The following is a 22,528-nucleotide window of genomic DNA, read 5'->3' as shown; positions in this document are numbered from 1 at the left end:
AATTATGATATGATCCTATGAAATATTCTGTGATGGGAGAATTAGAATATTATGCAAAATGAGAGGATGTTGCCATTCTACATAGGATAAAATAAATATAAGCCTCCTGAAAATGGCAACTGATACAGTTCATATATTAAAACATCACATTGTGTGTACCAAAAAGTAAGATGTAAGTGTAATTTGAATGGGACATGATGAAAATGCTTTCCAGGTAAAACTTCATAAGAGTTTCTAGTTTCTGGTAACTTGGCTGTTACAATTATGTCTTCATATTTTAATTGGGGTTTTATATAAATATTTTTCATTTAACTCAAAGAACTAAGCAGTCCCTTTTTTTCTTTACATAGCAGATGGTACGTGAACAATACACTACAACAACACCAGGCACTAGCCTAGAGAGGCCGAAGAATGAATATGTCTACAAAATTGGAATTTATGGCTGGAGAAAGCGTTGCCTCTACCTGTTTGTTCTCCTCCTGCTTATCATCCTAGTTGTGAATTTTTCTTTGACAATTTGGATTCTTAAAGTGATGTGGTTTTCCCCAGTAAGTGTCCTCTTTAATTTTCCATTCTTTTCATATTCTCTTCTCTTCCCTGCCTCACCACTTCATTTATTTTGTATGTACATCAGCTTCTCTGTATGTAATAGATGGTTCTTTTTTCTTCCTTCTCAACTGTAATTTGTACTTCGGTTGAAAGTATATAAGAAATATCTGTCTTTGAACATAATTCCTGATCTGTAATTTCTGTATTGGTAAAAATCTTTAAAATACTGACGTTGTTGATACCTTATATTGAGGTGAATTCTAATCATTCTAAGACAATGTATTTTACTGTTCTCTCATAGTCTCTGCTCAGTTTATATTTTATAAATGCATTTACTGTAATTTTATCTCATACAGAATTCCTTAGCGTTAAAATATTGCTGGCAGTTGCTGGTTTTTCAGCTTCCTTCTCCTATTTATCATCATCTAAAATTTAACAATTTATTTGCCCAATGAATTACAGCTCAGAGGTAGTTATTGCTACTTCGTGTTTGAGGCTAAGCAGCTATATTATTCAGGAATAAATTTAATAACTTTCCACTGTCATATATTTTAATATTTATAATGTAATTTTGCATGTAGTAGATTAAAGGATAGCCTTCCGAAGTCTTCAAGATGTAGCTGTAGTCAGAATGCAATAAAATGCATCAGTGAATATTGAAGCTAGGCTAATTTGTTCCTAACATGCAGTCATGATAACACAGATTATTTGAATAGACTTGTTACAAGTAAAACAATAATAGTGAATTCCTACAGCTCTGCCCCTGCTACTGAAGAAAGTGTTATATTAAAGTTCCCATTATCTGTTGTTATTACGTCTCTGTCATTAAATAAGGCCATTTTATCCTTATAGAAGCATTTCCATACTCTTTCTCTCACTATAAAGTAGGTTAATTTTAAGTCCTATTTACTAGTACAGTTACTAGTGCTTGAATTCCGTCAAGTTTCTTCCCCCACATAAATTCTTTCCTGCACTGTTACTGTCATACAGATTACAATGCAGAACATCTTAGATCACATGTAATTTTTCTGTTATGCAGTTCACATGGAAGATGCACACTTAGTGACTGTACATCATGAATCACAGAGAACATGGACAACTTTAAATTGTTTTCTGTGTGGCTCAGGTTTATATTTTTAAGGAGTTTAAAAAATTCTTTTCTGGTAGTTTGGCTTCTTTATATGAAACTGGATATTTCTTCTCTAATACCAGTAAGGACTAAAAAAATAGCATCAGAAACTCCACTTCTAGGAAGTCCTGTCTCCTACTAGTTATCTGTGAGGAAGGCCTTGATCTGCTGAGGGGCAGTGTCCTTCTGCTTTGGCAACAAGAGCAGTGGAGTAACAGCTCAAGTAGTGCAGGGTTACATTCTTTCGCAGGGTGGACTATGAATGCCATGGTTATGAGGGGTTTCCTAATTCTCTGTTAAAGAGCCTGTATTCCTGACACACCCGGTTAAATAGTGACTTAGCTGTAATGCCTTCGTTCATTTGGGATAATTTTAGGGAAATATCTATATTTCAGCTAAATATCAGCTATAAGAACATTGTGCAAAATACACATGTATGTCACAATCCTCAGCAAAAGTTTGTGTGAGGTCATTAAGAACGGAGAATGTTTTTTGCTGGGTATTGTTTTAATAGAGTGTATCTGTCAAGGCAAGAAGTAACTCTGAAGATACCAGAAATATCATCCAGAGAAGCGCTGCTAGCCTCTAAGAAAAGTCTAAGAAAGACTATAAGCGTTAACTGCATGTTCAGTTTGGAAGTATAATTGAAACATCTCAGTCCTTTCCTTTGTCTAAGAAAAGACCGTTTGTAAAGAATGAGTGTAACAGACATAGAAATTATCAACACTATTATCAAACCCTTTTCCTGAAGGAATTAAGCATTTATGCCTCCAAGTTTTTGGTTATTGTTTGAAAAAGAGAGGTAACAATATATTCTCAGAAATAGATTTTTATGGTTCTTGAGTTCCAAGCTTGACAAGTATTAGCTATTTAGGAAATCAGTTGATTCATATATATCCTACTTATCCAATTAAACATTCCCATTTTTGGGAATAGTTTAAAAGTAATTGTGAAATATTATCCTATGCAGTCATCAGTTATTTGGCAAATATTACTCTGTCAGCTGTGATACCACTTTTTATATTTATTAATTGTGTGTTCTAGGTATATTATGTAGAGATTACACTACCTATTATGATTAATATTAATCACAGATATTGTATTTTTAGCTAATACATTAAAAGTATTTGGTCCTAGTTTAAAAAAAATACATTAAAATGTTATTCCTGTAAACAATATTGGAATATTAATAGCTAATAAAAATATTAACAACTGTTTCTCTAAAATAATACAAGAAACAAGTTGTATTCTTACTAAGGTTGATAAACAAATTTGGAAAAAACATAATAAACATTTTAAAAGGGTTTTTTATAGTACAGTTCTGAAGAGAGTTTATGCTTAAAGAAAACTTTAAACATGATTGTAGTATGTAGTTTTATTAGGAAAACAGTTTTGCAGTATAGTGCATAGGGCTGTTTGTGCTTTAGTGATTGATTGGCATAGTTCTATAGCACAGCCCTTTCATGAGCCCACTCAAAGCTGACAAAATTGTTATTTAGCCATCAAAGTTTATTTTATAGGATAAAAATTGTTTTCTTTTTCTGTAAAGCATCCTTAAATCTTTCATTAAATAATACCTTGCAGTATACAATAATCATGTGCTATGTCTGTTCATAGATCCAGATTAAAATAACAATGAAATTATGCACAGAGCTTCAACAAGGTCTGGCATATAATTAATCCATGCACACATCTCCTGTCTCAACCCAAAAAAACAGACAGTGTGATAAACTAGCAAACAAGGTAAGTTGATAAAGGAGAAGGTGAACCAGACATAGATATGCTGCAAAATGAATAAATTCTAATCTCCTTGTAGAAATTTGCAAGGATGATGAAAGACGAAGACTTCTCTACACTCCATTTTTTGAGAAGCCTTCAGCATTAAATGAACATGACTAAACTGAACAGAATTTCATTTCATTTCATAAAATCTAGACTAAAAGGGAACACAGAATATATTCTTTTTCTCATACTGCCCCAATTACCTAACATATGAGCATCCCTAAGTTGTGCAGATTGATTCACACGTATAAGATATGTCTCACTTTCTTTTTCTCTGCTGGAGTTCGGGGGGGCCAGGGTATCAAGTTTTTTCGGGAGGTGAGAGAAGACAGCTGTGGATTCATTATATTCAGTTATTTTAGAGAAGATAGAATCAAATAATTATGCCTTGAGCTTGGAGAATAAGGTGAAATAGAGTAATGTAAAATCTAGAATTAGTTTTGCATGAAGATTAGAAAGTTTGGAAAAAATGGAGGTGGTTTGGGTTTTTTTTTTCCCCTGGACATGACATATCAAAATTTTGCATGGAATGGCAATTCCAGATTTGTTTTTAACGTATTGAGGCTTTCTGAGAACTAAAGGGTACTGCTAGTCCTAAGAGTTTAGAAACCAAGAATCTTAAGGGATTTAAGGCTGCAACAGGGCAAGGATGTCAGAAGTTCCGTGAACAATTCTGAAGGGTCCAGTAGGTCTGAAAGAGGGGAATTTTAATGTCCCTGACATCTGCTGAAAGGACTAACATGGCAGGATAGAAGCAGTGAAGATTTCTAGAGGGTGTCAGGGATGACTTCTGGATGGGATAACTAAGGGTGGCACACAGCTGGATCTGCTATGTATGAGATCCCATGGGAGCCAGATCTGAAGGGTAAAGTTACTCAGGAAAGCTTGCTGGTTTTTAAGGACAGTATCCTCCAAATGCAGGAATGATCTATCTGATATTTAGGACGATAAGTAGCCTGGCTTAGCTAGACAGGTTACTTGTGACAGAGCTGCAATGCAAAAAGCAGTATAGAAGAGTTGGAAGCAAGGACAGGCTACAAAGAAGAAATTTAGAAACATTGTCTGGGCCAGGAAATGTGTCAAGCTTCCTGTGTCAGGAAAGCCAAAGCTTAGCTTTAGTTAAGACTTACAAGGAACAAAGGGCAAAAAGATGGGCTGCATCCATAGGTGCAGAGAGAACTGTCCAATTCTCTTGCGAAGTCACCCTCTGCCATGTTTGAAAGGTTATGGAGACTGGGAAGATCCTCAGTGACTGGGGGAATGCAAGTGTTGCACTTGTCTTCAAAAACAGAGGCCAAAGGGACAGTCTGGTGAATTATGGGCTACGCAGCCTCACTTCAGTCCCTGGGAAAATGGTGGAGCAAGTCCTCTTGGAAGACATTTCAAGGCCCATGAAGGAGAATAAGGTAATGGGGAACAGTCAGCATGGATTTACAAAGGGTGAATGATGCCTGACTAATGTGATTACCTTCTATGATAAAATGTCTGTAATTATAGACAATGGGAGGGCACAAGATGTCATCTACCTTCAGCAAGGCTTTTGACACTCTCCCACAATATTCTTGTACCCTAGTTAGGACATTACAGCCATGAAGGGCAGACAAACAGATAAGTGAAAAAAAAAAAACTGGCTGGGTGGTCAGGCTCTGAAGGTAGTTACTAATGTGTTGTACTCTACGTGGAGGCCAGTAATAAGTGTTGCAGGGGTTTGTCCTGGGACTGGTCCTTTTTAACAACTTTATCTATGACTTAGAAGAGGTGGCAGAATGTTGATGGTACCAATTTGGGGGTACCATTCAATAATTTCAAGGCTCAGGCTGACATTCAGAGGAGCCTAGACAGGCTGGAGGAATAGTCCAACCTTAGGAAATTAAGGAAGGACAAATGCAAAGTCCTGCTCCTGGAAAGGAAGAGCCCCTGGCACGAGCACAGGCTGATTCTGCCTGGCTGGGGGCAGCTCTGTGGACTAGGCCCTGGGGGCTGGTGGGCAGCGAGCTGACATGTTGGCATGAGCCAACAGTGACGCTGGCAGCAACGAAGGCCAAGAGCTTCCTGGGCTGTGTGAACAGTGGCAGAGGCAGAGACCACGGGAAGTGATTCTCTCCCTTTACACAGCACTTATTAGAGCACACATGTAATACAGCCTCCAGTTTTGAGCCTCCCAACAGAAGAGAGATATTGACAAACTTTAGTATCATTTTTGTTTTTAAGAAGTTTTGTCTTGTGGTTGGCCATCTGATGTTGCCAAGACAGAATATCTTTTTTTTTCTATAAATAATATTACACTAGTGATTTCCTCTGAAAAACTCGTTCTTAATCTTCCTTGTGCTTCTGACAAAGAGAAAATAAAGGCTTCACAGGAAAAAATATATTCCTCTTTTACCTTGTTGTCATAATTGATTAAAATGACTGCATAATTTTAAAATGGTCCACTGACTCTTAGCTTATAACATTTTAATTTCAAAGCCATCAGTTATGCTAGACTAGATGCTATCATATAAGATGAAAATTCATCCTTCTAGACACTCTCAGATCCTAAAATGTTTAACTAGAAAAATACTGAATATATTGAATGCAAGAGTTGTCCTTACTCTCATTGTTCTTTTCCAAATCCTTATTGTGGTATAGACTATAGAATTAGGCATTTCTCAGTCCTTCTAGTTGAAACTTTTGATTTGTATGGAAAAACTGAATTTTTATTGGGCAGAGGTAACACATGCTTTAGTTGTCAGATGATTGCAGCACTCACCTTGGAGACAGAAGCTTCTGTTGTAGCTTCTGCCTCCAATTAATATCTAATGAATTTGTATGAAGTAGAATAAACTAGAAAAAGAGAGAGTAAAAGATTCCCAACATCAAATGTACTATAATCTGTTGGTTAGAGCATGGATCTCTGGGAGAAGATGAGATCAGATTTTCCCAGGGAAAGGAGGAATTTTAGTCTGGGATTGCAACAACCCAGTTGAGTCCTGCAATCACTTGTTCTTAAGTAAAAGGACATCAGTACCTGTTCACATGGCCCCTTTTTATCCTTGTAGACTTTATTCATAAGATGGTCATTTAAAGAGATTTTGACTGTGTTCATGTCCAATGGTGATCAGATAATATAACTGCAAGAATATTAGTATGCCTAGATCTCTTGGACAAGTGAGGAGGACTTTTGAGGATCTGTATTTTGGAATTTTACTCTTAAATTGTTTTAAGTATCTCCCGTACTAATTGCCCAACATATAAATTCCACATTGACATGACTCTAGAAAGCTGCATGACTGGCAAACAATTTGGAAAAGCTGGACAGTGTTGAGCTAATCTGTATAACAATGTTTTGTACAACACTAAGTATCTGAAAGCTTTATAGAGATTAGCTGCTCAGTAGGAGGCATTAACAAGAGGTCCTTGGCTTCTCTGTTTGTTACATGACTGATACGATGCCACAACTATAATCTCTTGCTTGCATTGATTGCTGCCTCAGTGATTTCTGAGGGTATCCTGGTTTCGACTGGGATAGAGTTAATTTTCTTCCTAGTAGCTGGGATAGTGCTGTGTTTTGGATTTAGCATGAGAATATTATGTTGATAACACACTGGTGGTTTAGTTGTTGCTAAGTAGTGCTTACACCAGTCAAGGACTTTTCAGCTTCCCATGCTCTGCCAAGTGCACAAAAAAACTGGGAGGGGGCACAGCCAGGACAGCTGACCCAAACTGACCAAGGGGGTATTCCATACCATACAGAGTCATGCTCAGTATGTAGACTGGGAGGAGATGGCGCGGGGACAGGGATCACTGCTCAGGGACAGGCTAGGCATTGGTCAGCGGGTGGTGAGCAATTGCATTGTGCATCGCTTGTTTTGTATATTTTTTATTATTATTATTATCTTCCTCTGCTGTCCTATTAAACTGTCTTTATCTCAACCCACAGGATTGGTTTTTTTTTTTTTTCCTGATTCTCTCCCCCATCCCATGGCAGGGGCAGGGGAAGCAGCTGTGTGGTACTTAGTTGCCAAATGGGGTTAAACCATGACAGAGGGTTTTTTTTCTTTTTGCATTTTTACTTTTCCATTATCTTTATATTCCTTAGAGAAAACTAAGTTCGTGGGACTGATTTCACATTTTCTCCTGAATATAACAATCTTTAGCTGTCCTACCCTGCTATCAAATAGAGAATTAGTACTCACGTCCTCAGAACTTCACCCATAATACTGACCAATTTTGTCGACACTGTAATCAGTGAAGACATGGACCAAAATTTTTAGGTCACTATTGGGTTTCATGGAGTATCATGCTAGTACTCTAAAACTCATGTGTGAAAAATGTACCTGATCAGGTGATTACCATTTCTGATGCACTAGCAAATCTTGTTCAGAAACCCCATATTAATTCAGTTACGATATAATTTAGGTTATGCTACATTATTGTAACACCAAGAACAGTCATGTGCCAAATATTATTCCTAGCTTTTTTAGCCTCTGATGAAGCAACCCATGTTTCTATGGGTTTTAGTGGATGCCACAGCTATCATGGTCCGTTGGAATAAGAAAGGTCAAGGCAATTGTGCTGTATTTCATGTTGATAAGGACAGACAATCACGAAACAGGAGTGTTCCCAAGGATAACTAGTAGCCTTTCTCCAGTCTGGAGTTTGGCATGTAGCACTCTGACAAAAATTTTAAGCACAGTGTAAGAGAGGCAGACAGGTCTTTATAGTTTTAGATGCACTGTCAGTCAAACGTGATTCAAATGTGCATTCAATCCCATGTTGTCCTGCCATCCATGTCAAACCTCACTTGGGTTTGAGTCACTAATGAGGAAAATCAAGCCCTAATAGTAAGCCTTAGAACAACCTGTGGATCACCTTATCATGACAAGAATGAACTTGGTGTATGGAGGGCCAACCACACAATGTCCAGTCCATCAATGTGTATTCTAAGCATGGTTCTTCCTAAGAACAGAACAAATGTTTAGCCTGCTCTCATGCCTGCACTTCAACTGGACGTACAGACATAGGCAATGACAGTTAGGAAGGTTTCTGCACATTTAGACTAGAATGTGGTCTTTACTTCCAGCTTCTCTTTTATACACATATGTGCACTTGAATAAATATGACAATTGCTACAGTTAGACAAACAAATACAGGGATTTGCAAATATTATTCACAGGTATTTTCTTCTTTTTGGCTTACGTAATTAGTGAGTGCTCTATCCATATACCTGTTCCCAGAAACTTTTATCATAGACATACCACTCTGCTAATCTTCTTGGGTTCTCATGAGCAATTAATAATGAATATAGACAAAGTATTTAAAATTATTTTAAAATTATTTTTAAAAGTTTTCCATAAGGCAATATCAATTTATTTATATTTAATTCATAGAATCATAGAATCATAGAATCGTTTAGGTTGGAAAAGACCTTTAAGATCATCCAGTCCAACCATTAACCTACACTACCAAGTCCACGCTAAATAAAATATTATAGCCATCCAGTGCAGCACTCCAGTCATGACAGTCGTCCCACCACGTTTCTGTGATGGCGACTATGTCATAGCCATCCTGCTGTGTAAGATTAATTTAATTAATTGTGTAAGAAGATGTTGAAAAGCTAACTATATATAATCTTAGTATATACACACATTAGTTGGCTGATAATGATACTGGTCTAGATCTATAAATATTATATGTATATTGAAAGAAATTAACTGATACAATCAAATACTTATGTAGTATTTAAGCACTTGACAAATTCAGGCGCCAAAGGTGGAGGGAATTACTTAAGGAAATATGAAAAATACAAAACTAGGAATGTGATGAATTAAGAAAGCAAAATTTTAGCTGAAAATCAAGTAACACTTTCTGACAGTGAGACTTACTAGACTGTGTAATAGCATGCCTTATTAAATTGGAGGTGCCCAATCATTTGGAGCATTTAAAACCAGACTAGACAGCAATCAAAATGTATGGTAAAGAACACTCATTCACAGCAGGAGTTCTCCTTCACTGCAAGACATACACTAATGAACTTGTACAGCCTTTTCGTGCGTTTTATGATTAACAGTGTATGCTCCATGGAATTAGTTGCCATTTTGAGAATGTTACATTTTTTAATATTCAAATCAAATGAAATATTTATTTAATTATTCACAAATTCTCGTGCTAATTTTCACTAAACTATTTTCATGTCAGAACACCAATATTCCATAGTTTCTACTCTGAATAATCCTGAACAGCTGTATTTTGCTATTTTTCCATTAAGTTAAATATAATTTGCCTCCAACAAGGCCACAGTCATTCCCATTGTCTCTATCAGGCAGTGAATATTTATATATTTTATGCAAAGAGTAATAGTTGAAAAGAAAGATATTGAGATACTTACTACAGACGAGCTGTTACCAAAGAAAGTAAGACTTCTCAGCAGTGTGATACATACTTATATATATGTATAATGTATTTTCTGAAAGCATTTGATTAATCTGAATTCTATTATGAATCAAATCATGTGTATGTAAAAGAGTGTGGAATAACACTTTTTTAAATGAAAAAAAATCTAAGTTCACTGTTGGAATAATTTATAATATTGATAAAGATTTTTAATAAATCTGAGTACAGTGAGATTACAGTGTACTTGCAAGTTTAGGAACTGTGGACAGATGAGCTCATAAGGGCTTGACTCCAGCTCCTGATTCTTCTTTGCTAGCTCGAAGTCGTATGGGGAAATTAAAATGAAGCTGCACTTGGCAAACCCTCTGCCAAAAGAAAACCAGATGTTCTGATCTCATGATCTGATGTACCACCTTCTTTTCTGACACAATCAGTAACGTTCAGATGCACATTTTCCTGTTTTTTTGGCATTATTTCTGCTCCCAGGAGCAAGCAGAGCTGTTCTAATGTAGGAAATAGGAAATATGAATGATAGAGCTGGTGGAATTTACAATTTGTGTAGCTCAAGTTTGATGTGAAAAAGGTCTCTGTCCATGAAACTTAGTCTATTTTTTCTAGTGCTATCAGCTGACTTCATTGAAAAGGTTAAATCTCCCTGAAGACTTTTTATGTATCTGTAGATCATCATTTACTCAACAATACTTTACCGAGATTCACATACTCAGTGAAAATGTACTGCAACATTTCTTGGAATAACATAAGTTGACACAGAATGGTTGAGGACATTGATGAAAACAAATAGCATTTCCAAAATGTGGGACCCAGGGAGTTCCCAGTGCCCGGATCCAAGGGCACACCCTGGTTGTGCCTTGCCTGCATGTGAGCTCCACCCCTGCTTTCAGGTGCCCAAGTGCTTACAGGAGTGATGCCTGCAGGCCCCCTCCTGCTCAAAATCCACTTTCCCAAAGGCGTGCTGTTGTGACGGGGGACACACTGTGGTGTGCACCTACTCTGCAATTTAGTACCTGGAGTCAAGCCCAGCCTACTGGAATAACCACAAGATGGAGAAAATTAACAACTTGGGTTTAATTCCTATTTCTGTACTCTATATACAAATAATTGCATATACATTCATGTATGAAATCCAGGCCATCTGATCAGAAACATTCACTGGGTGGAGTTCCTCAACTGCTGTTTTTCCATGTGGGACTTTTAGGACGTGTCGGTTTTGAGACTGACACTAAAGTGACCTGAGCCTGCCGAGCTCCAGTAGAAACCAGTGAGACAGAAGAGTAACCACTGTTCTCAGATGATGGCTTCCTGAGACATGTTTGTTTAAATTCTTTGTACGTCATGTTCCAGTTCATGTGTTGTCTGTCATGTTAGTACCTGCACCTAATAAATACCTTCTATGTGTTTCTGCAATGTCTAGCACAACAGGGCTTCCATCCAGATTGGAACCTGTGAGCACAATAGGAAAGGACAATAAATACTATGTAGCGAGCAGTTTCCCATTAAACATATACAAATTTTGATAAGATTAATCCAAATTTAAAAGTCCATTCTCCTAAAATGTAGAGATCTGGCTGCCAGACAATTTCAGGAGTATTAATATTGAATTATACCTTTAGAGTTCTGCTGTTTTATTGATTCTCTCTCTTACCACACACAGAAACTGTTTCCATACAGGTTTATGTAGAAAACAGAGTCAGAATTGGATGTATCATTCTTCAGAAGAATCATACAATAGCCTATGGCTAAGCTGTACACCACTTTTGTTTCCCTTGGTGTAAACTAACAAGAAATCCAACGGTTTCTGTGATTCTTTGCAGGTCTTTGAAGACTTTGAGATATGTAATAAAGATTTTACTAGTAGCCTTACTACTGTTTTTACAAATCACCAAACCTGTAAATTCTAGAAGCACATGACCACTCCTACGATTTCTTCCATTCCTTTTTATCTAGCATACATCTTCCCATTGTTAGACCTTCAGTTTAGGAAACCTACCTGCCCTGTCCACAGAAGTAAATGTAAAGTGCTTATATTCTTTGTTCCTCAAAGGCCTTTCACAGTTCTGTATCAGATCTTCACACCTTTACTTCCTTAATGACCCAAAACCTCCATCCCCTGTTTTGTCTATTCATTTTTTGCTCTGTTGTCCTACTTCCTTTTTAGTGAGCATCCAGGTGACATCTCTGTATATATTCTGTGTACATCTTACAATGGTCTCATATATTTTAAAGTATTTCTTTTCTGGCTTTTAAAATGTTTTCCAGCCTTGTCTGTACCTTCATGTCTGCTCATACAAAAAGATTATGAGAATTCATGTTTCTCCGTACTTAAATTGCTTAATATATAGCTGTACTGACTGCTTACTAAACTTTTCCAAATATACCTTTCTGTATACATAAAGTTATGAGGAAAATGCAGTTGAACGAAGTGTAATAATAATTAAATAATGTAGAATGAAAATGTACTTGAATTAAAAACTCATTACCTGTGCTGGGAAATACATTAATTGCCCTAAAAACTTTCTCCTGACTTTTTATTTTGAAAAATATCCTAACTAGCTTCATAGTCCTAGCTACGAAGTAGGGCATGGATTGGAAATTGTCAAAAATTCTAAATGTAATCCAACAGGAGTTGCAAAAAGCTCTCACCGTTTCCAACGTTATATTTAATTTCTTTGTCATTGCTATTATTTTTTAGGTATGTTGTATAATTAATTTATACAAATACATGTTAAGCTACCATTTTATTGATGCATAGCATATATTTATGCCATTATTTTAAAGATGATACTATTGTCAGTGCTAGAGTAGAGCTTGCTGTGATGCACTATAAGGAAAATTGAAAATATTTGTTTCCCATTTTGCTTGATAAAAGTTAGCACTTATCAATAATGCCATTAGAGAAGCATCATAGTATGTGATTATATTTTTATGTGTAAAATCTCTGTGGTCACTATAAATTTTTGTACCATGAATAAAAAAATGGTCATGATGGCATTTAGCAAAGGTAACCAAAACGCTGCTCTTAAACTTTATTTAATCAGTAATGCTAAGATGGGGGGAAGGCTGGGTAATTCAAAATGAGGTTGGGTTGTTAATGGAGATGATCTGGTTTTAATTGCAATATGCTGCAGTGGGTACTATTTAATATGATAATATTTTAAAATAAATTTGCATGATAGCTGCAAGACAAAACATAAAGTAAAATATTTAATTCATTCCTTTCACACAGAGCTGCGGACTTCCTCAGCAGTGCTTTGTGAGGGATGCAACATCTCTTTGTCCTTTTTTCATCTCACATGTTTGTGATCTTGACTATTTAGACAGCAAATTCTGTCAGGGTGGAGATGCTTGTTACTGTGTGCTTACACAAGGTGTAGAGCACTGAGACCATAAGAGTAAACATCCCCCAGTACAAATGATAGGATTTACAATATTGAATCAATACATAGTCTGTGTAATCATATACACCATGCAAATGTCCCTGATTCCTCAGAGGAATTCAAGAAATAAACATCATGCACTGTTGTTCTGAAGAAAACCCTTTTGACAACCTTTACAAATCAAAGGAAAAGATTTGTTTCCATGTCTTTAGCTAAGTTGCATAATTACAGATGTTAATATAATAAAATGAATTAGCCGACTTATAAAAACTCAATTCCTGAATAAATATATGTAGCAGTGGGAGTAGCAGTCTGATTTTCTAATGTTGAGCAAATTGGCCACAGGAGATGTAATGCCAGATGTAATGGCATTTTTATTAGCCAAGTATTATTCAGCTTTGACATGTCTGTGCAGTACAGAACCAGAGACAGAATTTGGTCCTTGCCAAACAAGGAAATGAAGCTGGAACTGAATCTCTTTTGAGAAGCTATTTTTTCCTTTTGAGTAATACCTGTTATAATTAATACTTTTCTTTATTTAAAAAAGTCTGTTATTCTATATATCAGGACAAAGAGGACCTGAAAATATCTCAAAAGTGTGCATCATAAGTATTAGTGCTGTTTTATGAAAGAAATCATATCAAAACTAAGCAAATGTCAATGGTATGATGAATTCACATCTTTTGTAGCCATTTCAGAACTCTTGAGCTCAAAGTGGCCATCTACTTTTCTAGATCATGGAATATTAGCTACCCACTTTCTAGCCATATCTGCAAAGGGTGTTTTAGTCTGTATCCAGCCCTAGGCCAGGTGAGACTAACTTCTATACCAGGAGTGCTTGCTGTTGCTAAGGGCTATGGTTTGACCGATGCCTTTGACAGAAAAGATTCCACTGTCATCTAAGAAGAAGAGTCAGATAACCTCCTCTGAGCCCAGGAAATAGAGTCCTTGCAGCAGAAAATGAGGTGAGGCATCAGTAATGTTATTATACCAAACACGTACTTAGCTCCAAAATAGATATTGTAAGTCAAACAGAGAGTTTCATCAGATTCATTACCAATCCTGTTTTGCTGATTGCTCTTTGACAATGTCTACCCACAGCCCTATTATCTCAACAAAACAGTATGCTCTTGTTTGCAAAGTCAGTTCTCTAAACAGTAATTGCTGCAAGAAGTACTGCAGTGAAAGCTGGATCTATAAAGCCATTAATTGAACTAGCTTTGGGGCACAACAAATGATGTCTTGGTCTGAACTTGCCAAGGTCTTTCCCTGGGCTGCCCTGAAAGTAGGATGTAAGTATCCTGTAAGTAAGAAAAGGTGTTACCTGAATGGAAATGCTGCATCCTCCCTACTCTGAAGTTAATATCGTTATCAGTTCCAATCAGCATTTGTAGACTTCTAATATTTGAAAAATTTGATTATTCAGGGAGCAGGTATTACAAAAACAAACTTGCTATTAACTCCTGAGCCAAGGAGCTACTTTAATTTGAACTGAGTGCATGTTAAAGCTAATGTTTGGATCAACTTGTTGTAACCACCCTAACATATAGATACACCTATCTTTCCAGTATTTGATTTCTCACCAAAAGAGGAAAATACACATCCATCTGTGCAGCTCTTAGCTGATACATAGACCAGAAGTTTAATTTCCATTGTTTAGAGGAGTCTGGGGACTGCAATTGAGTCTAATGCTGAGAAGGTGCAGAAGCAGTGATGGTACAGTAAGAAGAGTGGTTGACCTGATATAGTGAGCCCATGCATATCAGTTTCTGTGTTGGAAGGAAAATGCAAGTCATAGTTATTGATTGAATTTAGGGGACTAGAAATACTCATCATACACTGAATCAATGTTCCTCATGCCTCATCCTCATTTTTAAGGGCCACATGCCTACAGCAGCAGACCTCTACATTACTATATTGGCTTGGGACATAAATCCCAAATACATCATCTGATGCTCTTTTGACTACCTAAGACATAGACAGCATGAGGCTCAGCTGCCTGAGAGCAAGCCACTGAGTGCAAGAGCCCTAGAGCTACACCTGCTTGCTTCCACTCCTAGTAGTCCCACAGCAATGTGCCATGTGCGACTCTTTCTATGTGACTTTCTTGGTCGTGAGCCAGAGCAGCAGATTCCACTGTGACAACAGATGAAAGAGGGAAAGTTCTTACATCCTGTTTTAACAAGACAGGCCTTTAGCGCTAGCCATACCAATGCTGTCAAACTTGCTTTATCCAGTCATATCTATATTATTCTCAACACAGATACTCATAGCCAGAAGGCAGCAGTCATACCACCAAACCATCAGTGTGACACTTGGAACTTTTTGGTCCTGATGAAGGACTCGGTCCTCCTGTGGTCCTCTGAAAGAAACTTAAAGGCCTTTCCACAGCTTGCGGACCTACTGCACTTCTCTACTGGCTTCGTGGAAAATGGAACTGCTTCCCATTATTTTGGAGGAAAAATATTTTACATTTGTTGCGTCTGGAGTCTAAGAGAGACTGGTGGTCCAGTCCTAAGATGGTCCTCCCATCCAGATGCTCCATAGAATGATGAATCTTACCTAGGATTCTAGTAGTTGGGGCTACTCATTTCAGGTGGTTTAGAGTATCCCTATGTAGACAATTCGCTGAATAGCTGTCAAATATCCTTTGGACCAAGATATCTGAATCAAAGAGCCTTTTGTTGAACTTTTATGAGGCTTGAACCCACTCGGAGCTTGAATTTCTTGTAGAAGGCCTTGGCTTTGTTTCTATAAGCACTTAGCTCCTCAAGAGTGTTTTCAACTGGTAAAAAATGCTTCTACTGTGGTTGAAGACATCCTGTTACTCCAATTAGAATCTGCCTAGCAGTTTTGAAAGTAAAACTGGTCACACCTTTTTAAACACTAATACTAAATTGCATCTTTGGTGCATAAGGGTTTGGCAGCTGCCAGGAGTTCCCACATCAGTCAGCTCCTTGCAGCAACAGCAAAACTTGCTCAGTGTCTGCAGAGACACCATTTCATCCTCCTCCTCTATACAGCTCAGTCCCTGTCTCACTGAGGCTTAGACTAATTAGAAAACATGAGCCTCAGGGTGATACGCACAATAATGTGCTACAGCTCAGGGCCAACACACTCACACAGTGACAGTCACCAACATCAGGATAACAGGATTCCAGACTTGCCATACATCCACTATGTTTAATGAAGCACCTTTTTGTTTTCCTAATCAATAGCTTATTCTATAACTGCATCAAAGTCTGTGTGTAACTGAAATTTGGACCCTTTCCTCAAGTCAATAGAAATATTTTTCATTCAATTATTTGAATAGGAACAGAATCAAATATTTGAAACTGAAAGCATCAAGGTTACTCATCACTGAGGAAGTCACAATACTCAGTAAATAGTAATTGGCTTCTCCTAAATGGTAATGTTAGAAGCAGAGTGTTTGTTGAGAGAACATGATGTGTAACTATTATACTCCTTTTTATGGAACTTACCATTGGATCTCAGTGCATCAGGGCGGTTGTTTGTCCTAAATCCCCGTCTTTTACATTCCGTGTAACTTCAATTTGCCAGTTATAAAAGGGGGATAATAGAATTTCCCCGTCTCACAGTACTGCATAACTCAGTACTTTTACAATCTTGAGATGCTCAAATATTGTGGTACTAGGAAAATAATAATTGTTTACAGTCACAATGGTAATAGAATTGAGGATCATTATATGAAATCTACATTTTTGTTGTTTTCATGCATGTTACAGAGTGTATCTGTTTGTCATCACAGATAGGCATTTACGCAGGTAACCCAAGTCTAAAATTCCATATGTTTTTGCACTTCCCGAGTGGTTAATGAGAATGGATAATGAGACTCTTAATTCAAATATGTGAGAATGTGAGCTTTGTGTCAATGCTTAAATGAAATATCTGATGAAAAAAATAGAACATACTTGGGGACATACTTATACAAAGTAATCCTGAGTGATATGAGTGGATTTTCTGAAAAATAAGAACTTACAGATAAGTTTAAGTGCTAAGTTTTGTCACACGGCATATCATTCTCAATGTCAAAGGCATTCCTTTGACTATATAGCATTGTTAGAATAATCATTGCTGAAAAATCTGAATGCATTAGAAAGAGTGTGCTGAGTAAATTGCATAATCTTCTTTTTGAACATCAATTATAGGTTTTTTTGTGTCTACTAAAAATTTTTTCCTGGCAAAGCCAAAGGCAGGTGAGAGATTGCCAGCCAGGAGTTTGTTAATTTTCCCCGATCTGCTTCAGAGCAAGAATTAATTGCTGCTTCTTCCTCTGCCTTCTTAAATTTCAATGTCATTTTTATACCTACTCTATAATATACTGTTTATTTAGTTTCCTATATTCCAGATAAAATATGCAAACTGTGATTAAGCCTGATGGTTAATACAATCTACTTTCACCTGATGAGAAAAAGCATGAGATCAGAGCAATAATGAGATCCTAAATTTAGTTAATTAAATGAGAGCCATTTGTTAGTGGTATTTCTTTAGAATATCCTGATATTTCACATCATATTTTTCAAAAGTGTTTGTCTTAAAACCTATGTGTTTTTGTAGTGTTGAAATGATCTCTCTTTTGTGTTACAAGTTAGAAAAAACTGTCCATAGTCTTTACTGGAAAAACATATTTCTAAATCACTCAGTGCTGCCTAGGAATTCCGATTATGAAAGCCGTGGGGGGCTCATCATAGGTATTATTTTAGTTTTGCCTCATGAGATGCATCAGTATATACTAGATACTTTTTAAAAGCTTTGCAATGGTCTAGAATTTAGAAATTGTATCTACTTCTACTGAGAAAAGTCAGGACTTTATGTATTTCAAAGCAGTAAAATATTTGACACGGATTCCATAAATAGCTATTCTAAAAGCTTCTTTCTTGAAATAAATCCTTGTTGAGGAGGAATTGCAGTTGTACTCTCCTGTGGAGTGAACTGCTGACATGAATATTTCTTACCTTATGGAATTTAAGCAAAGCTTGTTTCTCTCTTTGTCTCTCTTCAAGCCTGTTGAAAGAAAATAGCTACTGTTTTTCATTGAAGGCTGGTTAGACATGTTATTTAGCATTATTTGTATATATATAAAAAAATATATATAATCTCATTGGTGATAACATACCATATTTGAAAATAATTATTGTCTCTTGAAGTTACAACTTTTTTCAGTAGCAGGCATAATTCATTAGATGAACAGGTTATTGATGTATCATCAGTAGCCTGTCATGTATCTCTTCTTCTCTGCTTACAAATAGAACAACCTGAAAAATATTTTGAGTGGAAATACTTTTTGGATTTATTGTTTATTATTTAGCCCTCCCACCTACTCCTTGTAGTTTGATGTCATTGACTTGAAATATTTTTGTGTCTGGCTGAGCTGTAAGGCTGTAAATTTTTTGCTAAGTTTTCTCTCTACTTTTTATGGCAGGGGGAGGGGTGAATCCTTTACAACTTAGCTAAATACCTGTGAAATAGCTTGCAGCTGAAGTACTTACTGAAGTAATTCCTCACTCATTTTTCACATTATCAATTATATGATAATGATGAAAGAAAGTAAAACAATGAAATAAGATATGAGCTGGAAAGCATAACCAGGCTAATATCAGGAGGGAACAACTAAGAATAAGGAAGGTACGAAAGCTGACAAGCAGGTGACAGAGAAAGGAAGATGACAGTGTGAGTCATAGGCCCTTGACCTACAATTAGAGGAGGAAAAAAAACCAAGGAATGAACAATTAATTAGAAAGAAAGAAGTAATTACTGAAAACGGAAGCAAATAAAAATACCTATTTGTCTCTTTAATAGGCTTACAAGTATTACAGCACATTCTTTGTAAAATACATTATTGATAGAATAAATCTTGAGATGTTAATGTAAGGTTTGTTTTATGTGAGTACTCGTGTAAAAGTTTATTGTTCATGACATTTTTAGAAGGTAAGTACAAAGAGTATTTCAGCACAGCCAATAGATATGCACTTCTTTTTAAGTTAAATGCTGTAATATTGTATTTTTTCCTGAAAAAAAAGGTCCCAACTTTAACAACTTTTTCTTGACAACTACAATTTCTTAAATAAAAATAATTGTGGAAGAAATGAGGAATTCTCAAAATTTTAGGTGGTTGAGTATGGGTATCTTTATCAATAGACTAGAGGCAGGCAGCTCTGGAAATTTCCAGTTTATGAGAAGAACAAAAAATAAATACAGCAACAATAATAAAATGCGCATAATTCTTGCATATTCTCCTCAGACTGGAATGGGACACCTGCGTGTTACAAAAGAAGGCCTTCGTCTGGAAGGGGAATCGGAATTCTTATTCCCTCTTTATGCCAAAGAAATCCATTCTCGAGTGGTAAGCAGATAATCTTTCAGTAATGCTAAAATAAAATTAATGCACTTATGAACAGTGGAATTCAGGCAAAGTCCAGGCACCTGTCATGGAAATATAGATGTGTATGTGTGTGTATATGTGTATACTCACATATTTTTGTGTACTTTACAAGCATGAACATTAGGTCAATATTCTGATACTATGGCAGAATTAACATTTTTCTCTTAGGCATGTGATAAGAAATAGCTCAAAAAGGAATTACAAAGGTCATTGTATATAAACTGCTAAAATTTTAAGAGTGTGTAGAAAGTTGTTCACTGTTTTTACTGAGATTATTTTTTTAATGCAGTCTTCTCTATGAAACTGCTTGTTTTGTTTATTCATCCATTACAGAATAGTTTAAATATCTCTAAAATTAATGGATCTTATTGGAAAAGTTATGATTTCTCTAAAAAGTTCAGGTTTTGTCACTTCTAGGACAGCGATATTAAATGTATGATATCTGTATATATTTATGTATATAAAATCTATAAATAGGACTAAATGGGAAGATTTAGGATTTAATCTTGTTTACATAGGCAGAAAATTCTATTATTATTATTGAGGTAAAAAAGGAATAACATACTTGGTCAAAGAAAGTATTTATCAAGCAGATTAACTTGAAAATGGCACTGAGAGTAGGTATGGTATGAAAGATTTTTATTTAAGTACTGGGTATAGAGGAAGAAAGAGAGAATCTGAATTGGGTTTTAATTATCCAGGTGAACTCTGACACTTATTCAGGTGAATTTTTTGTAGAGCAATATCTTTCTGGCCAACAGAATGAGTATTTTTGAGAACTATTCTCTGTAATCTAAACTCTTATGAAATAAAGCTATGTTTTATGAACAGTGTCATCAACCAATGGGACATTTCATTGAATAAAGTACTATTCAATGAGAGTAAAAGCTGAATATGGCTCTTTCATTACATCAAACATGTAATCATCCTCACCAGGTCATTAGAAGGAATAGCCAACTATGACACTTTTCTGAAACTAGGGGCAAAATTAGTGTTTGTATCACTATAGCAAGGGAAAATGTAAATAAATTTATCAGAAAACATGGCTGATATTGGATTTAGGATGAGGTTGTTAAAATGCTGGATTGCTGAGATTTAAGCAATGCAAACTTATTTTACATCTGTTAAGCCTTTCTTTTTCTCTCTTTCTACAACAAATATTTCCAGTAACAGGAACAGCTCTTACTTGGATGGTGAAATTCCATTGCTAAATCTATATTATGATTTTGTGTCTTATGCTGTATTCTTTTCTGTCTCATAGGCAGTGGGAAAACTATTTATGTCCTTAAATGAATTTCCCTTGAGGTTGTTTATCCAATAAGACATGTAACATTTTAAGACCAGCGTAGCTAATACTTAAGAACTCCCTCTGCCCCAAAAATGCATTATGCAGTGTTAAGCTACCATTCATGCTCTTTTAATATTCCTTCCAGCTCTTAATACATTTAGTACAATATAGGAAGAAAGAGGTGTGACTGCATCTAATATAAGCTTAGCTGTCTAATGACCCATCGTGATCATTAGTAGCATACATTAATTAGAGCCTTCAGGCTACTGCATGTCTCTGCCCCCTATGAACTGATAGTTCATCAGAGGTTTTTGTTGGTTTGTTTGCTTGCTTTTTAAAATATTTGAACTCTCTAGAGGCTTAATTGCCTGTAGCTTGATCTCTTGAGTGCAATCTATATATTTATTCTTATAAAGTTGCCTATTTGTTATGATTCCTTTTTCTAAGTTTGTCTGTTAGAGAATTGGCCTGCTCACAGCTATCATAGTAGCTTTCCTCCTTGCCTTAATAGGTTTCTCCTTGCAGTCTTCTAACAGCTTTTCACACCTAATGAGGTCTCCAAAGTGCTAAGAAAATATGTAGCAGAAAATCTACTTGCTGTGCATCATCTCTGGAGCCTATTACAGGTTTATGCCTTCGTTATAAGTCCAACACAGAGTTGTGGGCAACACCGTTGCATCTTAGCTAATATATATTCATGGAAAGATAAAAGATGAGCATTTATAAATATGTTACTAGATTTTCATTACTCAACAACACATGTGTGGAAGCTGCAAATCTAGAATAGAGTTTATTCACACTTACATTTGATATTACAAATTACTAACTTATTTTTTAAATCAACCAGTGGCAGTTGAATAAGTGTAATAAAGATACCCAGATTTGTGGGTCATTTAGGACATGTACTTAAATGTAATATATTTATCTGATCTTTGTTGACCTTCCTTTTCCACTTCATACTAACTTGTTACCATTAATGTTCATTCTAACACACTGCTTACTTTTTTGCTAAGACTTTTCATTATTTGTGTTAATTCTGTTAGCTTTCACTTTTTCCTTATGTAATTTACAAAATTAGATTCATTTATTTTGCTTGCTTAGTGACTTCTTTTGAGATAGCCTGTCTTCCTACTTGTAAGATACCCTTTTGTTGAAAAAGTGTAAGTTGGACTCCAAACTGTGTATTGCTTCTACCACTGTTGTTAGATAAGTGTTGCAGTAAAATCTTCATGTAAAATGTGTTCAAAATTCTCATGTTGTCTCATACTCTAAGCATTAAATTACGATGGGAACATGACTTGGGAGTGATTTTCAAGGGTTAGCCCTTCAAGGTAGTGCATAGTCTCTCTTGAGTCCAGAAAAAGTACCAGAAGCCATATATGTGGAAGAGACTGATCTTTAACAACATTCTGGTAGTTAGAAACTCACTTATTTATCTAGGAATGAGTATCCCCTCTGAGGTCACAAGCAGGCAGTTTGCTAATACCCTCTTTGTATCACATATTCCCTGATACTTGGGCAACAGAGATCTGCTTAGGCACTCTTAATAGTTACTAGGTTCCTGTCCTTTAGATACAAAGTATGCTTTAATATGAAAGCAGCTGTACTGC

The 22,528-nt window shown here is 36.1% G+C and overlaps 1 protein-coding gene across 1 annotated transcript in view; it reads left to right on the top strand.

Moving 5' to 3' along the window:
* Positions 1–353: 353 nt before the first annotated feature.
* SGCG (sarcoglycan gamma) overlaps positions 354–22,528 on the top strand; it is a 70,806-nt gene continuing 48,631 nt past the window's right edge. The window contains exons 1-2 of the mRNA XM_009487771.2: positions 354–548; positions 19,490–19,591. Coding sequence (XP_009486046.1) covers positions 354–548; positions 19,490–19,591 — 297 coding nt within the window. The remainder of the gene's footprint in view (positions 549–19,489; positions 19,592–22,528) is intronic.

This window comes from Pelecanus crispus, chromosome 1 (assembly GCF_030463565.1).
Source record: "Pelecanus crispus isolate bPelCri1 chromosome 1, bPelCri1.pri, whole genome shotgun sequence".
NCBI classification, from domain to species: Eukaryota; Metazoa; Chordata; class Aves; order Pelecaniformes; family Pelecanidae; genus Pelecanus; species Pelecanus crispus.
This window is presented reverse-complemented; position numbering and strand designations above follow the sequence as displayed.